The 22,610-nt window shown below is 45.7% G+C and overlaps 1 protein-coding gene across 7 annotated transcripts; it reads left to right on the forward strand.

The window, feature by feature from the left end:
* The first annotated feature begins 480 nt into the window (after positions 1-480).
* Positions 481-22,558, forward strand: crocc (ciliary rootlet coiled-coil, rootletin). Of its 7 annotated transcripts, none has more exons than XM_030050646.1 (37): positions 481-624; positions 3,254-3,380; positions 3,513-3,655; positions 5,560-5,751; positions 5,850-5,933; positions 6,036-6,127; positions 6,271-6,436; positions 6,549-6,655; positions 6,976-7,203; positions 7,313-7,403; positions 7,507-7,593; positions 7,692-7,904; positions 8,757-8,956; positions 9,114-9,296; positions 9,600-9,744; positions 9,866-10,012; positions 10,103-10,333; positions 11,013-11,206; positions 11,303-11,430; positions 11,723-11,892; positions 12,029-12,208; positions 12,321-12,455; positions 12,600-12,743; positions 12,918-13,156; positions 13,256-13,415; positions 13,623-13,790; positions 13,921-14,335; positions 14,514-14,677; positions 14,800-14,920; positions 15,051-15,214; positions 15,956-16,171; positions 16,590-16,814; positions 16,900-17,049; positions 18,264-18,464; positions 18,615-18,746; positions 20,756-20,929; positions 21,633-22,558. In XM_030050646.1, the coding sequence occupies exons 3-37, from the start codon at positions 3,521-3,523 to the stop codon at positions 21,717-21,719; spliced, it is 5,868 nt and encodes a 1,955-aa protein (XP_029906506.1). In that variant the 5' UTR covers positions 481-624; positions 3,254-3,380; positions 3,513-3,520; the 3' UTR covers positions 21,720-22,558. The 7 variants fall into 7 exon arrangements, 5 of the variants coding, with proteins under 5 accessions (XP_029906506.1, XP_029906502.1, XP_029906503.1 ...); XM_030050642.1 differs by lacking the exon at positions 481-624 and adding an exon at positions 2,591-2,878 and having other exon boundaries at positions 3,510-3,655; XM_030050643.1 differs by lacking the exon at positions 481-624 and adding an exon at positions 2,591-2,878.
* The last annotated feature ends 52 nt before the right edge of the window (positions 22,559-22,610 follow it).

Genomic DNA, 22,610 nt, shown 5'->3' on the forward strand with positions numbered 1-22,610 from the left:
ACAGATTCAAATGGTGTTCTTTGATTGATTAAAAAAAAAAAAAAAAAATCCCCCAAATTTTCATGAATGATCAGTTAGTCTGATCAGGCTACGGTGGATTCAAATGCGCTCTTGTTAAAGTGAAGTAATGGAGCACGGTTATATGTTTAATCAATTTGTACCGTTTTTATGAGTCGTTTTGGTGGGCCCTCTCCAGAAGCTAGTCAGCCTCGTGTAGGTCGTAATTCGCTGTTGAACAAAAAAAGCGAGAATGACGGAAAGCATGGAGGTACACGTTACCATTTGCAGACCCTCCAACGTAGCATTAAAAGACTATCGCTGAAATTGGAAGTGTGGTCATATGACAACATGATGACAATGTGATCATCATGTCCATGTCGACTGCAGTGCTGCTCTCTCGGCACTGTGAACTGGAAGTCCCTCCCCGGAAAAAGCATGGAGACGCTTTCGGAACAAGGCAACATTATTCCTGCAAGCTGCTGACACCGCAGAGGCACCACTACCACCGTGATGTTGTTGTTGTTGTTATGTGTTGGCTTTACCTCTCCCCTGTACCCATCATAAGCCTGATTTTGGAGGAATGGAAGGAAATCCGAATGATATGCAACAGGCCGATCAGTCGAGGTGAGGATGGAAATCACACAGGGAAGTAGTATTTTCGCTCCGGGGGCTGATGTGGACATCTCGGTGTGAGCCCTGCATCCAGGATGCGATCGGGATCACAGGGGAACATATCCACTGCACAATTCTTTATGCCAAGCCTAAAAGTCCAAATTCATCATTATTAGTTTAATTGAGTTTGATGTCTGCATTAGCCCCCACATCTCCCTCCGGAACTTTTTAAAAACTGGGCGTGTCCTTTTGGGTGCATTTGTGTCACTGAAGTTGAAGAATTAAACTGATAGGATGGTGACAGAAAGTGACACAGTGGCCTAAATACACCGCAGTAAGCGATGCCAAAGTGTTGCAAGAGGATAAATGGTAACAGGTGACTGGTTGGCTGCACAGGTCGTGGTCTGCCTTATGATGGGCTGGTTAAACTTTACCCAGGTCTTCATTTGTTTCTGCATCACTGGTGGTGGTTGTGAATCGCATCACACAGCTTACCTGGGCACATTCAACTATAATCAGGCTTAGTCCGGCCACGGTGATGAGCCTGCAGCCGGTGACATTTACTCCATCAGGGAGCAGTACATTATCCTCATGTGACTTCAGACAGAGTGAGTCTTGGCAGTGTTGAACCTCTGATCTTAGACTACAGATCGATCCAGTGTAGGACTAGAGCTTTTTAAGACCTATCTATCTATCTATCTATCTATCTATCTATCTATCTATCTATCTATCTATCTATCTATCTATCTATCTATCTCAAACTTTAAGTAAATCTGTGCTGGCCATCTTGCCAACATGTTGACAGACCAATAGGGGGCGCCATAGATGTTAAAAAAAAAAAATCTATAGTTGAATCTAGTTGATCAAGATTATTGTCTGTGCAAATGTCATATTACATAACAATTGGACTTACATGTTGAGAATTTACACCAAGTTCAATGTAAAATCTACTGAAGGGGACCCACGCAGGCGACCGCTCTTTAGTCCATCTTATTAAATGCTCGAACAAGATATGGACAAACCGAAGTTACAGCTGTGCTAATGTTGCTGACTGTCCTTATCTGTGAATGAACATTTACAGCATTGCTTCTTTATTAACTGGTTTTAGGCTGTGTTGTGCTTGTAGTAACTGTGTTCTCTGTGTGTGTGTGTGTGTGTGTGTGTGTGTGTGTGTGTGTGTGTGTGTGTGTGTGTGTGTGTGTGTGTGTGTGCTGGGTTGGATGCTGCTCTGAGGAATGGGGGGTCTGGTGCTGACATAATGAACCTCTTGTTTGTAACTATGGCAATGCAAACAGAAAGCCTCGTGCTCTTGATGGCTTAGTGCTTGTTATAGTTTGGACTCATAACTGTGTAGGCTGCTTTTTGTAAGAATATGATTTACGGTTGCATGTGGTTGTTTCTGTCTCAGTTTCTATCAGGATGGAGTGCAGTTCTGAGGCACTTAGCATGAAATACTTTCACGGTAGCTGGCAAAACTGTTGGTTAACTTTTATTACTTTAAAATATTTCAGATAATAATTTGAAAAAAAAAAAAAAATCCACAAGTGTCCTTTGAAAAAATAGGACCACACACGCACGAAGTTTATGAATATGTGGATAACTCAGTTTGGTGATGGCATTTGCATGCAAAAGTGTTGATATCCTAATTTATTTTTTTATTTTCTGTTTTATGAGTGGATTATAAAAAACTGGTCCATCATTTGTGACTGAAGGTGAGAGCATACTTTGAACTTTTGGGCGCCTCTTAAAGTTTATTTCACCTCGTTCTCGCTTTGCAGCTGAATAGCAGCATTTTTTTTTTTTTTTTACAGGACTGGAGGTGAATGCGCACACAGTGAGAGTGGGGTGTTTGTGTGTGTGTGTGTGTGTGTGTGTGTGTGTGTGTGTGTGTGTGTGTGTGTGTGTGTGTGTGTGTGTGTCCACGGGGGGGAGGCATCTTAAAACCTGCTAATCCTGCTGTCCTCAATCTCTGCCTGGCTTCCTCAGAGAGGAGGGGACGCGCACCGGACGGTCCCTTTACTTCTCCACTTTATCCAAGCCGACTAGGACCAGAGTTTTTTCCGCTCCACCTGCAAATAGCTCTCTAGGTTATGAACTTCTCTAATTTGTCGGCCCGGTTGGAAAACGACGCGGACAAATTGATGAATCCGTCGCGTTAATAGACGCGTTAATCCTATTTCCGACAAGCAAGGACGTTGTAGCTGCCGCAGCAATGAGCGCTCCGGAAAATCCAGACTCCGAGTCTAAACTGGAGTCTGTGATCCAGGTGAAGTAGCCCTGACATTTTCTTGTCTTCTCATCTTTACTCATAATACAGAAAGTGAGTGTGATCTGGTGCGTCGCGGGCGCGCTTGGTGTGACGCGCGAGTGTGTGGTGTTGGATGGATCGGTATTGTGTTTTCATCAGGCAGGAGTTTTGATGTGGTGTCACCTGGCCTCACAGCACTAGGTGCATAATTAGAGCTTCTCTATCATTCAGTTCCCCAAACATTGTATTGAGTTCCTTTGTATGAGCTGTGTTTCATGTTTGAGAGAGGATGTGTCCTTATCAGGTGTGCAGCAGCCTCTCTGTTCTCTGTCCCTGTCTCTTCCTCTCTCATTGTCTGCGTGTTAATAACCAGATGCCTGCTTTTTATGTCAGAAGCTGGAGGAGAGCGTTCTGTCTGAGGAGAAGAGGCTGACGGTCCGAGGCCCTTCACCAGACGCCACTCCTACATGTCTACCAGCTCGAGTCCGGGAAATCGTCACAAAGAACCTCAACGATAGCTGTAAGCCACTGCAGTCCCCTTAATATTTATTTTTAAAATTTTTAAGGCAACGCTGGTGTCGTCAAATCAAGACCATTGCTTCTACTCCCTGCTTTTTAAATCTGATTTCTCTCTCTGTGTCTCCCTAAGCAGCAGGAGCCATGTCCTCCGTCATGTCCCTCCAGGAGGAGAACCGGGTGCTGCAGGGAGAGCTGGGGAGGCTGGAGGACCTGCTGGCCCACAGCAGAGCCGATCGAGATGAGCTCGCCATCAAGTACGGTGCCATTAGTGAGAGGGTAAGGCAGACACAATGACAACAACACCAGCGGCAGAAACACATGGCTAAACAGGTAGAGGTGTGCAAAGAGCTGAAACAAGGACAGATAAGTGGAAGTTGGCCTTAGCAGTTGGATAAAGAGATTCGATGAGAGACGATTCGACAGAGAGAAAGAGAGATCATTGGTAGGAAGATCCTTGTTTATTGCTATTTAATTACTTTTGTAAATGATTAACCAATTATTTGCACTCTCTCTATAGAAAGTGCCAACACAAGACTCTCTGTTAAATACTCATTGAAAAAAAAAATCAATTTTGGCCAGGTTAAACAGACATTTATGCCTAGAATGAACACAGGACCCCTTTCCCTTTTTTCTCATTTCAGTATTTTCTTTGTCGGGAGAGATTTGCTGGTCTCCCTGGTGACGGGGGCTGGAATGAAGTGAAGTGGCATGTTGCTATGGCAGTTGTCACCCAGGGTGACTGTAAACAGGGGCTTCAGGGGAGAAGAGATGAGGTCTAGTGGGTGGGCGCTTTATGTTGTTTTGGTTGGACAAAGTCAGGGCAGTGTGCAAGTCTGGGCCCAAAAACAAACGGTAGCCGTTGTGGAGAAATGTTTTCCTCCTAATAAAATGTTTTCTTTTCAAAATTCATAGATGCTTATAAATGTTCAAACAAACAGCCTCACACACTGAGTGAAAAGATGTTCATTGGGGACAGCTGTTTAGTTTACTCCAGCTCCTACTGAACTACAGATTCCCCAAATCATTAACCATTAGAGGTTTCACTGCAACGTCTTTCTCAGCAGAGAGATTTATTTGACGTAAAAGAACTATTTAAAATCAGTGTTTTGAATAAGTTGCATTTCTCTGAAGCCTTTTCCATTTTCCCCATATGAAGTAATTTACTTGTTTGGCTCAGTGTCGGGATGGCAACACGCTTTAGCCAAGCCTCCTGCCATACTAGTTAAACTAATTGCATGATTTATTTTGCATAAATATCTGAGAACTGTGGGATTCAGAGCAGACACTGACAATACCATTGCTTATTTTGTCATTAAAGCATAAAATTTCAACATCCATGATTACTCTCTCTCTCACGCTTGTTCATTAAGAAGTGCTACAGGGTAGTTTGAAACATCTAAAGCTTCTTTAACTCTTTACTCATCAGCACCAATCATATGTTTACAAAGTGGCCAACCACATTACAGTCATACTGTACACATGCTAACAAACAGAAGAGGTTGAGAGAGGAATTTGGAGTTCCTACTGTGAACATAATATCATAGAACTGCATGTAGATTGTCTTACACACAGGTTTGGGTATAATTAAGCTTTTATTTAAATCAAGAGAACCACTAGGGAAGATTTCTCATCTTACAGTTGTGTCGAGTTACAGATTAAACACATTTGGCCATATAAAATACAGAGAGATAAGATACAGAACAACAAAACAATGTAAAAATGCAAACTACTATGGGTTAAGACATTTAATGTAACATAAAATGTCATAGAAAAAACATAATTAAACACAAAAATGAATAGTTTGTTTGTTTAAAAACCTTCTCTCATGTTAATGGGCTCAGAGATACTAAAGGCAGTTTTCCCAAGTTCGGTATTAAGCAGCATATGTCTGCTTTGTGAGTGTAAATATCCCACCACAGCACAAACAGCATGTATCATTTTTCTATTATTAAAATTAGGGGCATACTGGTCCCAATTAAATGTTAATCAACCCAAGTGTAAATCATGTCAGACTTTTTTTTTTTCTTTTTAAAAATGCACACTGCTGTTTATCCTTGCACATAATAATCTGCTCACATCTATGTAGATCTATCAGGATTCAGGAATGCGACTGTTCTGGCAAATGACCTTGTGCAAAATTAAACATCAGCCCTCCCTCTTACTTTTAATTACATCCACAGCTGGAGCAGGCGCTGCGATTTGAAACGGGAAACGGGGACCACGATTCATCGGAGTCCCGCAGCCTGGCACAACAGAATGTGGATTTGCGCAGGCGGCTGGACGAGGAGCAAGCGGCCTACAAGCGCAAACTCACCGCCTACCAGGAGGGCCAGCAGAGGCAGGCGCAGCTTGTGCAGAAGTTGCAGGCCAAGGTATGTGCGTTTCAGCATTTTGAGCTTTGCCGAAATGCTGAAAATATTACGGTCTGTCCAAGTGTGACAGACCGTAATATTTTTATTGCCAATTTCAGGTACTTCAGTACAAAAAGAAGTGTGGGGATCTAGAGCAGATGCTGCAGGAGAGGTCATCTGAGTTGGAGCAGCACAGGCTAAGTGTAAGTTTGTCATGACATTAGATATGGTGGCCGTACTCTATCCACGCCGCCGCATTGTCTGTATAGTGTTTTTCATAGTCAAATGTTGTTTATCTTGTTTAGGGTAACAGTGAAACATCAAACAGTCGCCATGAAGATGAACCCAGCAGCAACCTAGAGGATGCTTTAATCCGGCTGGAGGAGGAACAACAAAGGTGATGTAACATGCATGGACGATTTGAATCTCCTGAACACATCTCAGAATATTGGGAATTTCTGTCCAGCTTCCCATTTCCCGCGACTCGTTCGATGAGTTTGATTGATTAGCTGCTGACTTGTGATGTTGTTGTGTTTGCAGGAGCAGCAGCTTGTCTGCAGTCAATGCCATGCTGAGGGAGCAGTTGGAGCAGGCTGGTCTGGCCAATGAGGCGCTCAGCCAGGACATACGCAGGCTCACTGCTGATTGGACGAAAGCCCGAGAGGAACTGGAGCAAAAGGAGTCTGACTGGAGAAGAGAGGAAGAGGTAGGGGGATGGATATCTGCCAGAAAAATAAAGCGACTTATCTGAAGAAATGTGACTTAAAGATTATTTTTCTGATTATCTTTGTCTCCCCTGTCTCTGGCGTCTTTTTCAGTCTTTCCACAGTTATTTTAGCAGTGAGCACAGTCGTCTGCTGACGCTGTGGCGGCAAGTCGTCGGCTTCCGTCGGCACATCTGTGAACTGAAGACTGCCACTGAAAGGTAAAAATCAACAGTTTGCAAAATGCAATACAACTATTGACCCGACTTGCACTTAAATGAAGGCACAGAACAAAATGTGACTCACTCACATGTGACTCAAAATGTGAGCACTTTGGAGAGTGTGCACATGCATGTTTCATATTGTGTTTCATATTTAGGATTCAGTGCCTCTGGTGTTTACAGTACTTAAAAAGACCAGGCAATGCTGTCTTCTCAAAACTGCTTTTTTGCAAGGACAGCTCAGAGAAATAAGGATTTACTAAAAATAGAATAATATGATGCTAACACAATGTCCACTCTCCCCTCCTTCTCGATGGCAGGGACCTGTCAGACATGCGTAATGAGCTGGCTCGGACGTCCCACTCTGCACAGGTGTCCTGCGCAGGTGTGTGTGCCACGCTGCAGAGCCGGGACGGAGAGACGGCTCTGGCCCTGGAGCGGGAGACAGCCCTGCGGCTTCAGCTGGAGCAGCAGCTGAGAGAAAGAGTGACGGAGATGATGAATCTTCAGACCAGAACAGATGCAGAGAGAAGTGAGCTCAATGTCAGGTCAGTGAGCCCAGAGGCTTGAGTGCTCATGCCAATTTTGTCATCAGATGAGTGACAATAAACTGAAAAAGAAATTTAACATACCTTTTCTTATGTGTTCACCTTCCAGGTTGTCGGAGTCAGTGCGAGAGGGAGAGAGACTGAAGGGCCAAATTGAGGAGAAAGACAGAGATGTTGTTGTCTTGACGAGGAGGCTTGAGGTGAGAGTTGGCCATTGTGGCTCCGGCTGTTTCGGTTTCTTATTGGCCAGCAGCTGCAGCTGAATAATGTCTGTGCACTTCATTTATACTGGTTTTCTCTCAGGAACGGAGCGATAACAATGAGACGGACATGCAGATGATGAGAACACACACTGAGACACTGCTAGACACATTACGGGACATTGCCCAGGTAAACACACAAATACACATATACACACAAACACACACACACACCATCATCATCATCACACAATGATGGGAATGTCTCATTTGAATCTCGTTTTACAGACTGTCGTGTCAGATGGAGAGTCATCCTCAGAGGCGGACCAGGACAACTCTGCAGCTCCTCTGTTAGCCTTGATCCGCGGCTGCTCTCCGCACCGCTCCCTGTCTCCTCGCAGATCCTCCTCACCCACTCGCGTCTACTCCCTGGCTCCTCTCCCAGAGGCAGGCCTGTCTGCTCTGCGCTCTGCAGTGGCCAACAGGCAGCTCCAGCTGCAGGTATCTCATCCATTTTTAAACCATCAGCGTGAGAAATGATCCCAGACGCTGCTGTTGGAATACAGTGTTTTCGTGTATTCACACAGTGCTCAGCTGTACGCACAGATTTCATTACATAGATTAAGGATGGATACCATGCTGGATGCAGTTGTGCTTAAAGGAACAGTTAATCCAAAATACAAAAAAAAAAGATATTTTCCCACTTAAGCCCTGTGCAATCTATCCATCCAGATAGTTTCTGTGTGTTGTGATTTATGGGGTTTCCAGTCTGCTGTGACCTTTCCCGTCTCTCTTCATCTCAATGCAATACTCCAGCAAACTCTTATCTATCCTCCCCGAATACTTACTCCACTGTTTTTCATCGTAATACTTTCATTTTTCACCCTGATGCACCTTTGAAGAGGGATGATATTTGCGTAATTTTTAACCTTTGGGAAAGATTTGCTGCACATTGAGTCTCTTTCAGCAAGAGTCCGCTTCAAGCTGCCCAGATACAGCCTCAGTCTCCTGCTGCAGGTGACTTGTAACCAGCTCCAATGCCACAGTAATGGAGCCGAAATGCCTTACTCAATGGCACCGTGACAGTGGAACTATACTTCATTCACTTCACCTGCTCAGCTTTTTTTGCCAGTCAGGATTTGATCTGGCAGTTTGAGTTTGAATTTGAAAATTTTTATCTGCCTAACCTCTATACAAACATCCACCCACACTCTAGTAGAGCATAAACTCCTTTTATTTCTGTCACTGCTGTAGATATAGCAGGTTGCCATCGATATAGAGTGAAACGATTACTTTGCCTTTACCTCTCAACAGTCAATCATCTACTCTTCTGTCTTGTCCTGTTGTTTGCAGGATGTTCGAGGCCGTCTCTTCTCTGCCCAGTCATCGCTACAGCAGGTGCGCAGGCAGCTTGCAGAGAGCGAGTCAGCCAAAAAAGATGTAGAGCAGCGTAACCAAGCCCTGCAGGGAGAGCGGGATGCTGCTCAGAGAGAGAGGGAGACCACCCAGAGAGAAAGAGACCGTCTGAAGCAGGAGAGAGACGCACTGGCCGGGTAAATGGATAGTTTTCACCGTGTTTACGAGCTACTTCCCAATCCTCACTTGTCCAAGTCTTGGATCTTTTAGTGCACAATAACTCTACAACATACTGTCTTATTGTATCTTCTCTTTTCATTATTTGTTCCCCTTGTCTTGTCTTGCTCCTCCTAGTGAGAAGGTGAGCTTGGAGAAGACAGCGCAGGCAGCACAGAGCAGTGCGCAGATCCTGCAGATGGACTGTGAGAGGCTGCAGCTGGCGGTGACCTCCGCACAGCGAGAACGAGATCATGAGAGAGAGGAGAAGGAGGCGTCCGTTCAGGAGAGAGACCGGGCCAAGGCAGAGACTCAGAGAGTGTGAGTGACCTAACTGATTAAGTAAATGGGATGAGGACATTCAACCAGTAAAAACAAAATGCCATAGTGTATATTTGTGCATGTAGTCACTCAAAAGACCACAGCTTCCCAGAATTTCCTTCTTCCTGACTTCTAACGTCCTGCCTTGTGTACAAATGTAGACTGTGTTTCTTTAATGCAAGACAAATGCACACAAATGCATGCCAGGCAAATGAATACACACGCAGACCCCGGTTCTTATAGAAGTGTCCTACCCAGAAATCAAAAATGTGTTGTTATTGTATATGTTATGTTTTGATGCAGTCAGAGGCAATGGGAGCAGAGTGAGGGTCGAGCCTCAGTGCAGCGCGGGGAGTTATCTGCAGTGAGGGAGACCCACCAGCAGGGGGAGGTTGAGAGGCAGCTGCTGGAGCGAGAAAAAGCCCAACTCTCTGAATCGCTCGCTCGGGTAAGACAAAAGTCAGGCGGGTGTCAACCTGCAATGTTTGCTTTTTCATTTTCATTCATTTTTTCCCATTTTTTCTGTGTTCTTCTTTTGTTTGTGATGATAATGCTCTGTCTCTGTCCAGGCCGAGAGCAGCAATGCAGAACTCTCCCTGCTGGTTAATAAGCTCCAGTCTGAGGAAGCGGCTCTCCGGGACTCTCTGGCCAAGATGGGCAGCATGAATGAGGGTCTGGCCCAGGACAAAGCTGACCTGAACACCATCATCATCCAGGTAGGAGAATCATTATGTGTATGTGACCTCTTACGGGGTTGCACAAGTGTCAAGCAGTTTCCTCACTGAGCCTTGTACCGATCCCTTCAGCTGGAGGAGGAGAAGGCCCTGCTGCAGGCTCAGAGGAGGGAGGCGGAGCAGGAGAAGCTGACCATCAGGGATGAGCTGGTCCGGCTGGAGCAGGACAGGCTGGAGCTCGACTCTGCCCGCATCACGCTGCACCAGTCACTGCAGGACACCGAGCTGAGCCGGGTTGGGATGGAGGCTGAGCTCCAGAGTCTCAGGTCTGAGAGACTTAAACTGCAGGATAAAGTCACTCAGGTACATAATAGATTATGATGCATCATCACTGGAAAGTAAAATAAACCCTAAAACCTGGTAATACCATTGAAAAGCAGTTATTTTGGATGTATTCCTTGCATATCTGTTGTTTGATGGTGTCTTTTTTATTATTCCTGCAGTTAAATGCTCAAAACCTAAAACATCAACAGTCCCTCAGAATCAAAGTGCTTGGGTTTCTTTCCAGACTTTATTTTGCACTAATGTTCAACAATCACACAGACAGAACTTCATTGTAGAATGTAGCATTTTGTAGCATTTTGATCAAGGAATATGACTCTCACTTTTTATCATCTAGAAAAACTTGCTGTCTTGCTCTTACTATGTCATCACAATGGCTATGGCTGTCCCTATCCACACTTAAAGCCACAGTTGAATGCAACAAATTCGTGCCCATTCCTCAGAGGATGTCAAAGACATTCTTGATAATGCAGGAAATCACTAACTAAGGCAGAATTAGATGAGGCAGGTGAAAAAAAGGAAGGAACAGTAATTTGTAAATCACAACTTTTCTTCTGAAACTCCTGCAATGATTTGAATATCATGGCGGATTCTCCCTTTGCATATTCCTTTTCTTTTCAACTCCATTTCATACCTTTATGGCTCCTGGTGTTTTTTTTTCTCGTCATTCACTTTGTGCCTGTGTGGCCTTTGTTGATAGCTGTGCGGCGAGGTGAGCTCTCTGGGATCAGAGTTAGGTCTTATCAGAGGAGAAGGCCAGCGGCAGGAAGTGGCCTTGGAGGAGGCCGGTCGTGGTCGGGCAGAACTGGCCCGAGAGAGAGCAGCGCTGGTGGTGCAGCTGACTGCATCTGAGAGGGAGAACTCCATGCTGGCAGAGGAGCTGACTGCCTTCAGGTGTGTGCATGTTGGCTGTGCATGTGCTTAGCGTTGAGAGCATACATTTGGACGTACCTGTCTGTGTTACTAGTGTTTGAGTCTCTGCCCCTGCAGATCGGAGCGGGAGTCCCTGGAGACGAGCCTGTTTGAGGTGCAGCAGCAGCTCGTGCAAATGGAGTCTCGCAGAGATCAGCTGGAAACAGAGAATCAAAGTCTTCGAGTCCGCTGTGAGACTGCAACAGGTGAGGGACGAGGCGGCAACAGCAGAAATAGACAGAAATGTGCAAAGAAGATATGTAAAAGCAAAGAAAGAGGAAGGATTGTGAACAGATTTGGGGTGGATTTATAGAGTTAAACAGCAAAAGGGCAGAGGAGAGAAACAGCTGGAAATCATGACACAAATATGCCTCTTGGTATCCCAAATGACTAAACTAAAGCCATTTGGTAAACTGAGAAAGACAATTGCTCAGTAACATAATGACAGAACAACAACAAACTAATTGTATTTGGTTGTGTTCTGGACGGGGTTTTCAGCCGAGCTGAGGCGTGTGCGCTCAGATGGGGAGAATGCACTGGCCCAGGCTGAGAGGAGCAGACAGGCTCTGACTCAGGAACTGAGCGCTGCACAGTTGGAAGCCCAGCAGGCCTTACGCAACGCCATCTCTGAACATCAGGAGGAGGTCGAGAGACTGGCCTCAGAAAAGGTGAGGAGGTTCAGTGTTACTTAAAGCACTGCATGCAGACCTGTTTTCACATTTAAGCTTGTTACTAGGCTGCTGATACACATGATTGTGTAATCCATGTTTAAGTTTTTGGGCCCTTGACTGTTCTGCTCCACAGGAAACCCTTCGCCACAGCCTGCTGATGGAGCAGGAGGCAGCTCTGCGGAAGCTCAGACAGGAGGCCGAGGATCAGGTCCTCAGAGCAGAGAGAGAGAAGGAGGACCTGAGGGATGAAGTGAGGAGCCTTCAACATGATAGAGATCAGTGTCTCCTGCAGGCTGAGACTGAGAAACAACAGGTCTGAATGAGTCGGGTTCAGGATTCGGAGAGGCCATGCAGATACAGCGCAGCTACACTGTGCTACATTAAGGCTCCACCTGTATGTCACAAGACCTATTTCCTGTTCCCAGGCCCTTTCCCTGAAGGAGGCAGAGAAGGCAGTGCTGTCTGACCGAGTGTCCACGCTGCAGGCCGACCTGTCGGCTACAGCGCTGGAGGCTGAGCGCATGACCAGGGAGGCAGCTCATTACAGAGAACAGGAGCAGGTAGGAAGCCACAACACAGTGATTTTGTTTTATTGTCTGAATTCAGCTTCTCTCGTTGCTGCATCCTTTCTTGATTTGTCAGCACAAAACCAGAAGGAAGATTAATTGAGTTCTTTTTTTTTTCTTTTTTTTTTTTTTCTCCAGACTAGAGTCGGGGCTCTGACCAACGAGCTGCAGGAGCTTTGTTCTCGGTTGGAGGATGCGGCCTGTGCTCATGACCGGGAACTGCAGAGTCTGCGGGAGACTTGCACCGACTTACAGTCACACGCTGATGTTGCTCTCAAAGAGGTGAGAGGATGCTACATACAGTGGTGGAAGAAACACTCATTTAAAAGTAACAAATCAATAATGGAAAAATAGTTTTGTGAAAATAAAAACCCTTATCATATCATATCTTACGTTTTGCAGGTATGATTGTATTCTGCAAAGTATAATAACCCAACATTACATTCTCCTTTCCAGCTGGAGCAGTGCAGAACTTCTCTCTCAGCCAGCGAGGAGAGCCGAGACCAGCTGCGGCGCGACATGCTGGACCTGGAGAGGCGTCTCAACCAAACCCAGGAGGCTGCTGAGGGCCACAGGAGAGATGGCATAGAGCTACACCGCACCCTCGGTGATCTCACCAAGGAGAGGGACACTCTCAGCCAGTCAAACACCCAGCTAAGAGAAAGTCTCAGAAGTGCCGAAACAGAAAGAATCAGGTAAAAGAAAAAATCAGCAATAACACAAATGAAAGAGGTGCATGTGCATGTTTGAATGTTTTCATAGCCACTGTGCGCGTGTTTGTGTGTGCATGTCAGTGTGAAGCGACAGTGTGAGGAGAAGGAGCAAAGACTTGCTGTGCTGGAAGAGAGTTTTTCATCGGCCCAGAAGGAGGTGACTGAGCTGCGCAGCTGCCTGAGAGAGGTGGAAAGGTCACGACTTGAGGCGCGGCGAGAGCTCCAGGAGCTCCGCAGACAGGTCAGTCACCCCGGCGATACTCATTCCCACCTCTGGAACAAGCAAATAAGCAAAAAGCCGCTTCACTGTAAAGAGGCGCTTTGAATACAAAATTCCATTCAGCTTTGGTTTTCAGTCTGGACTTACATGTAGTCAACAGAAAACAGGCAACTGTGAACGTTTTCAGAAGAGTGGGTGTGTGATGATGTGTGCTTTTCTTGGCTCCAGGTGAAGGTTCTGGATGGAGAGAAAGAGCAGAAAGGGAGGGAGGTGGCAGAATTGCAGACTCGGCTGTCGCTGGAGGAGCAGAGGGATGACGAGAGAGGGAAAGAAGTTTTCACTCTCAAACAGAAGTTAACCGAAGCCGAAACAGCGAGAAACTCCATCAAGAAAGAGGTGAGGTGGGAGGAGGAGGCTGAAAAGAGTTTTCTAGACTTACCGATTTACCTACGACTGCTGTCTTTAATGTCATGCCTCCTGTCTTTCCCTCTTTTCTCTCTTTTTTTTTTTTTTTTTTTTGCCCTAGCTTTCCATGATTCAAAAGCGTCTGGTGGAGTCGGAGTCAGGTTGGCGCAGCTGTGAGCGAGAGCTGACTTCTCAGCTGCAGGAGGCGCGCGGCTGTGAGAAGAAGCTGCAGGACGAAGCCAAGAACCTGGCCCTACGCGCCCAGACGGCTCAGGACTCTGCCGCTCAGTCCAGCCTGCAGCTGAGCGAGGCCCAGGGCCGACTGGCTGCCACAGAGGCAGAACTGGCCCGGGCCGAGGCCGGGAGGAGGGACCTGGAGTTTCGTTTGGGCAGCCTCCAGTCGGCGCTTACGCGAACACTGGGCATCGGGGCAGGAGGCCGGGGCAGGAGCCCGAGGGGAGGCTCGCCGGCTCCCAGCGGCTTCTCACGCCACCACAGCATCTCCCCTCAACGCGCCTCGCTGTCACCTCCTAAGGGTGAGAGTGAAACATGACATTACATTCCACTATTGTCCTGCAAAAACCTTTTCACTGGACAGCAACAGTATGCCACATAAGACAATATTTCATTTGAAGACAGTGTTTCTTTTGAAGCTGCAACAAAAAAACAAGAGCTGTTCCACTAATTCTGGTATATGTCATTTCATTCTGGCAGAGTTCGGGGTCAATACGCCTGACAATACTTCAATCTCAGGGCCCATTTCTCCTGAGAGGGGGAACACACCTCTTCCTCTCCCCCTGCCAGAGCTTGACCCGGACACGCTGCGAAGTGGTCTGCGAGACTTCCTCCAAGAGCTCCGGGATGCACAGAGAGAGCGGGTAATGCAGCAGCACAGCATGACACACTACACAGGAAAGGTTCATCATAATACACCTGTCATAGTCCATACATGTTCTTGTTTTTATGTGATTTAAGACTTTGGTTCTTGCTTGTTGTAAAGGATGATGCCCGATGCCAGTTGGGGGCTCTCCAGCGGGAGCTAGAGGAGGTGACCGGGGAGAGAGACTCTGCTGAGATCCGTCTGACTCAGCTACGAAACACCCTGCAGGAATGCCAAGAAGGTGGAATGTCATTTTATTCATCTAAGCACTCTATCAAAGGAAAAACACTCCCAAACCAAGCACATGTATATTGTCAAACACTCCATTCTGTTTTTGTTGCATGTATAAGTGATCTGTGTGTGTTTTGCAGGGAAACGTGGTGTGGATGGGCGCCTGACTACCACTCAGACGCTGCTGCAGCAACAGGAGGAGGTGGTGAGGAGAGGAGAAAGGGAGAGAAGAGCTCTCATTGACAAAGTGAAGGATTTAGAGAGAGCGCTGCAAGCCTCGGAGACGGAAAAGAAACACACGCAGGTACACACCCATGCGCTCGTGTGCGTGTATACCGACACTATGCAAGCGCACTGCGACATGCACAGTGAGTGACCTCTGATCTGCCAAGACGACCATATGCCAGTGCTCGATGGTTGTTGAAGGTGTGGAAGGAGAAACTGGTGGGAAATATAATAACAACAGATGCCACACACAATGTGATGCCCCTTGTGAGTTTCCATGTCAGCTCTCCATATGTCCAGTTTTATCAAGCCAACCTTCACACACACACACACACACACACACACACACACACACACACACACACACAAAACAATTCACATTTTGAACAACAGGAGGAGCATGGACATCAAGAGAGCCATGTGGGTAAGACTGAGGGAGCTGGTGGCATGAGGAATATAGGGGATAGTCAGAGCTGAAGAGGGGGTGGGGGCTGCAGAAAAAAAAGTGTGGAATTGAACACTTTTAGAACAAAGAGGCATTTTTGGAAAAGTCTCAGCAAGATTTATTAGGAGCCAACAGGAGAAACGTGACAATTTAAGGTAAATGCACAGACGGAGGAGGGCAGCCAGCTGTGGATCATCTGTGTGTCTGTCTTGCCTTTAAGTAGCAGGCATTGTGCAGTGTCTGCCTATCCTTCTATACGTCTGGACTCTGCTTCTAAAACTCAGCTCCCTGTTAGATAACAACAGAATCTGCTGCCTAAATGTTCACCAACAAAAGTTTCAAATGTTTCTCTACTCCCCCCCCCCGCCTCTGCAGGATCAGTTAAGTAAGCAGCGTGCAGCTGAAATGCGTCTGGAGGCAGAGAGGAAGCGTCTGAGAGAAGCCCTGGAGGCTGCTGAGGCCCGGGCCACCAGGGTGGAGCTGGGGAGGCGCAGTCTGGAGGGGGAGCTGCAGAGACTCAAACTGAGCCTGGGAGACAGGGAGGCTGAGAGCCAGGCCTCCCAGGAGCGCCATGACTCTCTTCTCAAACAGGTAGAGCGGGCCAGGGCTACAGCTGTCAAAAGAAACCCAAACACAGCCAGGAACTTGTCCTTTTATACCTTTTAGTGATAAATTTGAACGATTTGGGGTTTATATACATGAGTTATGTGCAGCAGCATTCACTATACAAGAAGCACTGTTTTTAATACAAAGTTGAGTTTGTCTGGTTTGACAAGGGGACAGGAAAAATTTACCTATATTGAGCTGAGGGCTGGCTCCTATCTGAGCATAATGCATTTTGCAGTATTCAGTATAACAGAAGCAGCTCCAAAATCCCTTACTTACCACATCCTGTAACCATAGTAACAGAAAATAAGAATTGTTCATAAAGTTTGGTCACCGTTTTTGATGGTTTGCTCATTGAATCATACATTGATTCAAGAAATGAAAAGACATCTGTGTCTCTCAGGTAGCAGAGGGCGAAACCCGTGTGGCTCTGCTGCAGAGAGAGGTGGAGAAGTTGAAGCAGGCTCTGCTCAAAGCACAGGAGGGAGAATCCTTGCTCAAAGACAAGACCCAGTACCTCAACCAGAGCCTTCAGGAGGCTGCGGCGGCTCACAGTGCCACGCAGGGCCGCCTGGCCGCAATACAGAAGACTCTGAGTGTAGCAGAACAGGACAAAAGACTTCTACAGGTGAGTTAGAGAGATGCAAAAATTGTCCTTGGCTGATGCAAGTGATAGCTCACCGGTGATCGGAGTATTCCTCTGTGCCTTTCAGGAACAAATGGATGATGCCCGCTCATCTGTGGCTGAGGCAAAGAGAAACATGGCCACCCTCACTGAGCGTGTGCAGAGTCTGCAGAGGGAGCTGAACCAGAGCGAGCTGAGACGGGAGGAGCTGGACGTTGAGCTCACCAACACTCAAGAGGTGAGGGAGACGCACATGGGAGAGACTCTTTACTTGCCCCATCATCATCATCATCATCATCATCATCAGGGGACAGCACAGAGGTGTTGTGAGCAGGGGCAGAGCAGCGATTTTGAAAGTGTGGGGGATCTAGGGTTGGGACATGAGCACCGTAACCTCCTACCTTTGACGTCCGTTCAGTCTCCACGACATGCCAAATCAAGAAGAATGTCATGCAATAATACTACTAATTATAATGATGATGATGATGATGATGATGATAATAATAATAATAATGATAAATTATTGTTGTTATTGTTATTATGATTATAGACATATCTTATAAGATACTATATTCACCAGCATTCACATACTATAATCAATGACTTTCACAAAAATATAAACAGTGAGACTTTAATTGTCTTTTTTCCTTGAGTCGTTGAAATTGGCAAGCTACCATTTGCTTCAGTTAAATTTGTTTGCCACCTGCTATTTAACAGTTAACTTTATGTTCAAGTCTGATGTTAGGTGATATAAGTTATCACCTAAGACAAAGTTACAAAAAAAAACCATTACCAACTAGTTAGCCTAAATAGCCGTTCTCTATCGTATACTAGATCTAGTCTCTCCAGTCAGAGAACCTGGGTTACATATGGAACCATCCGTTTCAAACCTCTGATCTGTGTTTCCTTGTCACAGTCGACGGCGAGTGACTGAAACACCGTTTCGACAGGAGGAGGCATTGTTTACATTCGCGCGCGTGCGCGCGAGCAACATGCATGCCGCCAACTACGAACAAGAGTGAAGTTACTGTTGCCTAGCAACCATCGTAAACAAGGAAGGACTGCTGCTGGAAACAGTTGTAAATACTGATGAAGAGCCGCCAAACATTACATTTGTGAACTTTGTTGCTTTTCAGCGGTAACTAACGTTACCTCAGGAAAAAGTGTGGGGGGTGAAATCATGTTTTTGTGAAAATGCGGGTGTCGCACCTGCTGCTTGTGCAAGATGCTGAAACTTTACAAGCTTCAGCGCCACTAACCTGCAGCCGACCCAGGGCTGTGACCCTACCTGAGCTGGGAAAGAGTGAAAAAATCCTCTGTGGATAAAAAAGATAGGCCATGACGTTACAACTTTTGTACTATTATGTATTAACTATTCCACAGCCATTTCTTTAGACTTTACAATCCCTGGAGTCATGTCTTTGTTCATGACCTCTCTTTGTCATACTGCAGGCTCTGCGCCAGCGTTCAGCCAGTCTTATGGAAGCCCAGCGCAGCGCCCAGTCTGCGCAGACGGAGCGGGCAACTGTGGAGGAAAGACTGCGCGGGCTACAGAGAGCCGTTGCCATGCTTGAGACCGAAAAGAAAGATGCTGAGAGGCAGGCTGCCAGGCTGGAAAAAGACAAAAATGCACTGAGAAATACACTGGATAAGGTCAGGACCACATGCAGTTGTGCACTTGCACCTTTATTTACAACAAAAGCAAGACCTGTCTAGTATGTTTATCCTCTGTCGCATATGGCTTTACTTTCATTCGTTCCCATGCTATACTGGTTATGTTTGTATAACTGCACCTCTCATTAGGTTGAACGCCAGAAGCTGAAGACAGAAGAAGGCAGTATGCGCCTCTCTGCAGAGAAAAGCCGCTTGGACCGCTCTCTAAACACTACTGAACAAGAGCTGCAGGAAGCCCAGCAACAGATAATTCTGCTGCAGGTAGGGAGAGGCCAAACATTTATTTTTAAACCATTTTTGGGGGGGCATTTCTGCTTTATCTTATAATCATAGTAGAGAGAGACAGGAAAGACAGGGGAGAGAGACGGGATAAGATGCAGCAAATGGTCTGGGCCAAATTTGAGGATCAAGCATTTATACACTCAGTAAGTTTACTCCAGTCACTATATTGCAGACACCATAGTTAATATTTGCATTGTGAGAACAGGGTCTAAACCACTGGGCAAGGAAAGCCAAAATGCTGCTGGATAGCAGCGTGAGTCCTGGCGACACTGACTTGCCATGGAATGTATTTTCTTAGCTGTTGTTTTCACACCTCTGCCGGTGAGGTGAGAGCTCGAGAGAGTGTGTCAACAGCTTGAATTGCCTGGACCCAATCATACTTGACTGGGAAGGACACAGCCAAACAAACATGCTTTAAAGTGGGTAAATGGTCTCTAATCAGCCAAATACATTCCATTGATTGGCTTTAATTTATTCTGCTTTGAATAAATTCTTCCCCTTCACTCATTCTCAAACCACACATAAACTCCAGTTTAAAAAATAGTTTTGTATTGTCTTCGCTGCCTTGAGAAATGAGGGGTTGGTTAGCATGAGAAAGGAGATGCTGCCAGTTGTCTGGTGAGTGTGAGCGACAGCCTGTCAGTGATTGCCACTGTAAAACATAAGGATAGCTTGTGCTTGGTAGATGCAGTGGAAAGTGCAGAGTGTGTGATTTAAAAAAGAAACTTGTGAGTCAGCCAGGCTAGACATTGTTAGTATAGGAGATCACTTTTGCATTCTGTATTTATTTCAGCCTCCCAGAATTCCTGTAGATTATTCCTGAAAGCTCTGGGGGTTCTACTAGCTTAAAGCCAGGCCACTATAACCCCATTTTAAGTGGGCTGGAATCATTACAGAACAATTACAGCCCACTGGCCTGAGGCCTCCAGCTCTGCATACATCTGCTCTGCTAGACACTGAATGATGAGCAGCTGAGGACCGTTTTGCTTTTGTCTTTCATCTCTGACCCAATCTTTCTTGGGGCAGAGATGACACTGCTTCCTTCAAAAAAATATATCTGAAAAGTAAAATACAAGAGGTGGCACCCACAATCAAGGCTTTAAAGCGAAAGATTAGAAAGATGACAAGCAAAGATTACATGTCTCTCAGGCGGCTTCATTTTGTATTAGTTACTGTGCTAAACTAAAGTTATGGCTCGATCTAGCTTTAATGGTTACATGACAAACATGCTCTAAGAGCAGATAAATCAGGCCGGTGAGCTCCGTAAGAATGTGGAGACAGCCCTTAAAGTTTATTAATATCTGTGTTGAGGCTCTGCAGCAGGCGTGTGACGGCTCAGAGTAGCTTCACATCTTGAGCCTTTGTTTACTTCGCCTCAGTTAACCAAATCCATCCTGCCACAGAGTAATTTAAAACCAAGCTCCCCATAGCTGAATACTCAAACTGTAATAAAATGCTGTGACTTGAGGAGAAAACCCAACAATAAGATGTTTACAATGATGTTTTGTGAATTTCAGAAATGTTAACTGCACACAAACATGACTTTTCTTTTTTAATTAAATGTCACTTTAAAATGAAGGACTACACATCAGGAGGCCTGTAATACCATTTCCAGGCTGCAGAGAGGCCAAAGTGGCAAATGATTGGTTGTCCTTATGTAGGCCTGTCTGCAAGGGCCTATTAACCATTTGTCTTCTCCTGCCCCGTAAACAGCTGAGGTGTTTAGGGTCCCAGAAATGTTTATTACTGTGCAGTTTCTGTGACCTGCTCATTAAATTGTTGTTATTCTGTTGTGAAATGTAGGCGTCATGAATAAGCATGGTATTTAGTCTTTTTTGTATTTTTTTTTTTTTTATTTATGTCCATGTGTAGTCTTTCCTATATCTGCTATTAAGTGTTTTTGCATCTCATCCCAAATCACTGGATTTCTACCTTTTCCTCTTTTGGCACACATCTCCCTTTCTTCCGTCTGTGTGTCTCATGAAAAGACTCAGCTGTCTGAGATGGAGCAGTCGCAGAGTGTGTGTGAGAGCTCGTTGAGGCAGCGTGACGAGGCCCAGCGTGAGGCGGACAGGCTGAGGACCAACTACAGGGAAGTCGAGCGCACCCTCGCTACCAGAGACAGAGCGCACCGCCACCGGGTCAAAGGCCTGGAGGAACAGGTAGAGACGCCGGGTCAAAGGTCAAACAAGAGCACAGACTAGTTACATTTCCATGCACAGTTGAAGTCTGATTCAGCTCCTTTGATAGCCTCTGACTGAGCATCCCTGTTTCCATAAATAAACCAGTCAGCAGAATATTTCTGCCCACTGACAGAACAAACCTCCGGAAAAACAAGTATGAGGAAGTGAGGCTGCCAGCTGCCCCACTCAGTGTATTTATCTAATTACCGCACTGTATTTTACTTTATTAGATTTTATTCTTTTCTGTGGAACTGTTGTTTTGTTTTTGATGTCATCTTGGCCCAGGTCTTCCCTTGTAAGCTGACTTCCTTTGACTGAGCTGCATCTAATAATCTAATACAGGGCAAAGAAATGACGATTTGCATAATTAAAAAAAGATTGTTTTCCATTGTAGTGTTGCTGAAATCAGTTTGTGCCCACAACACATTCTTTTAGGGCTTCTTAAATGGATTTCACTGGGTTAATCTGACAATGTTATGATGTTGTAAATGTGTCTGGTGACTTGAGTAGCAGTGTCTCCACGTGTGAATGTCACCGTGGTCTCATTCCACATTTCACATCTGCCCCTAGTACCTTGTCCTGTGTAATGTGCACAGCCTGGATTATGGTCTAAATCTTCAATATAGTGCACCATAGATTGGTAATCCAGAGAACATTTTGTCTCCCATTGTCTGTTCTGCAGGTGGCCACACTGAAGGAGCAGCTACAGCAGGAGATGAAGCGACGGCAGCCCTCTCTTCCCTCCTCCCTGCTGTCTGGAGGGAACTAAGAGGCCACCGTCCACTTTTAACCAGAAGCACAAATTCAAAAAGGGACCAGCATATCAACGTACCGACAGGAATGTCTGATAGCAATATGTATCATCTCATGGAAACATCATAACCACCTGCATTCAGAACTCTAGTGCTAAATATACAGTTTGTTTTATCAAGTGAAAAGAAATGAGTATCGTTGATGGTGCTTGACTGATAGTTTTTACAGTGAAATCTGCTTCACTGGACCTGCAGCATCCATAACCGTACAACAAGGCTGGGAAGTGGAACAGTGTAATTTGCACCGCAGCAGGACTGTGCTGTAAATGCCAGCAGTGTGCTGATTACTGGCAACCGTCTATTACTTGATCCATGCTCAACATCTTCCCTAACTTCCTCCTCTTATTCAAGAAGAAACTCAAATCACCGCAGGACTCTCCTCCAGACAGAATCTGGATGTAGTGCAGGAATGAAAATCACAACTCTGCCAGTTTGCAGTTGGCCCCTGTCCCTCCGTATTCATATTCACAGTTCAGGACACAAAGGGAAGGTCTTCACTACGCGCAAGTGCCAGGAAACAAACAAACTGACCATATGAAGGAGCTGCGCTGTATTTTCCCCTAGAAACTGGCGTAGATTTGGCTGGTTTTCTGGACAATGTTATATCGATGCTGTTGTATAGAGCTCAAGAAGTCCAGTATTATTGTGTTTTGTAGTGTTAGGTGTACATACTTTTTACTAATGAACACTGGCAGACAGTGATATCGTCAAAGATGATAACAATACCATGACTTTATCCGGAGAAAACACATGGATCTAATATGTCTGCAAGAGAATAAACAAGCAGTGTACTCAATAGGCTCCGTCTTGCATCAGTGCCTTCCATCACTCTGAAATTACATTACAGA

This window comes from Myripristis murdjan, chromosome 5 (assembly GCF_902150065.1).
Source record: "Myripristis murdjan chromosome 5, fMyrMur1.1, whole genome shotgun sequence".
In the NCBI taxonomy this organism is placed as follows: Eukaryota; Metazoa; Chordata; class Actinopteri; order Holocentriformes; family Holocentridae; genus Myripristis; species Myripristis murdjan.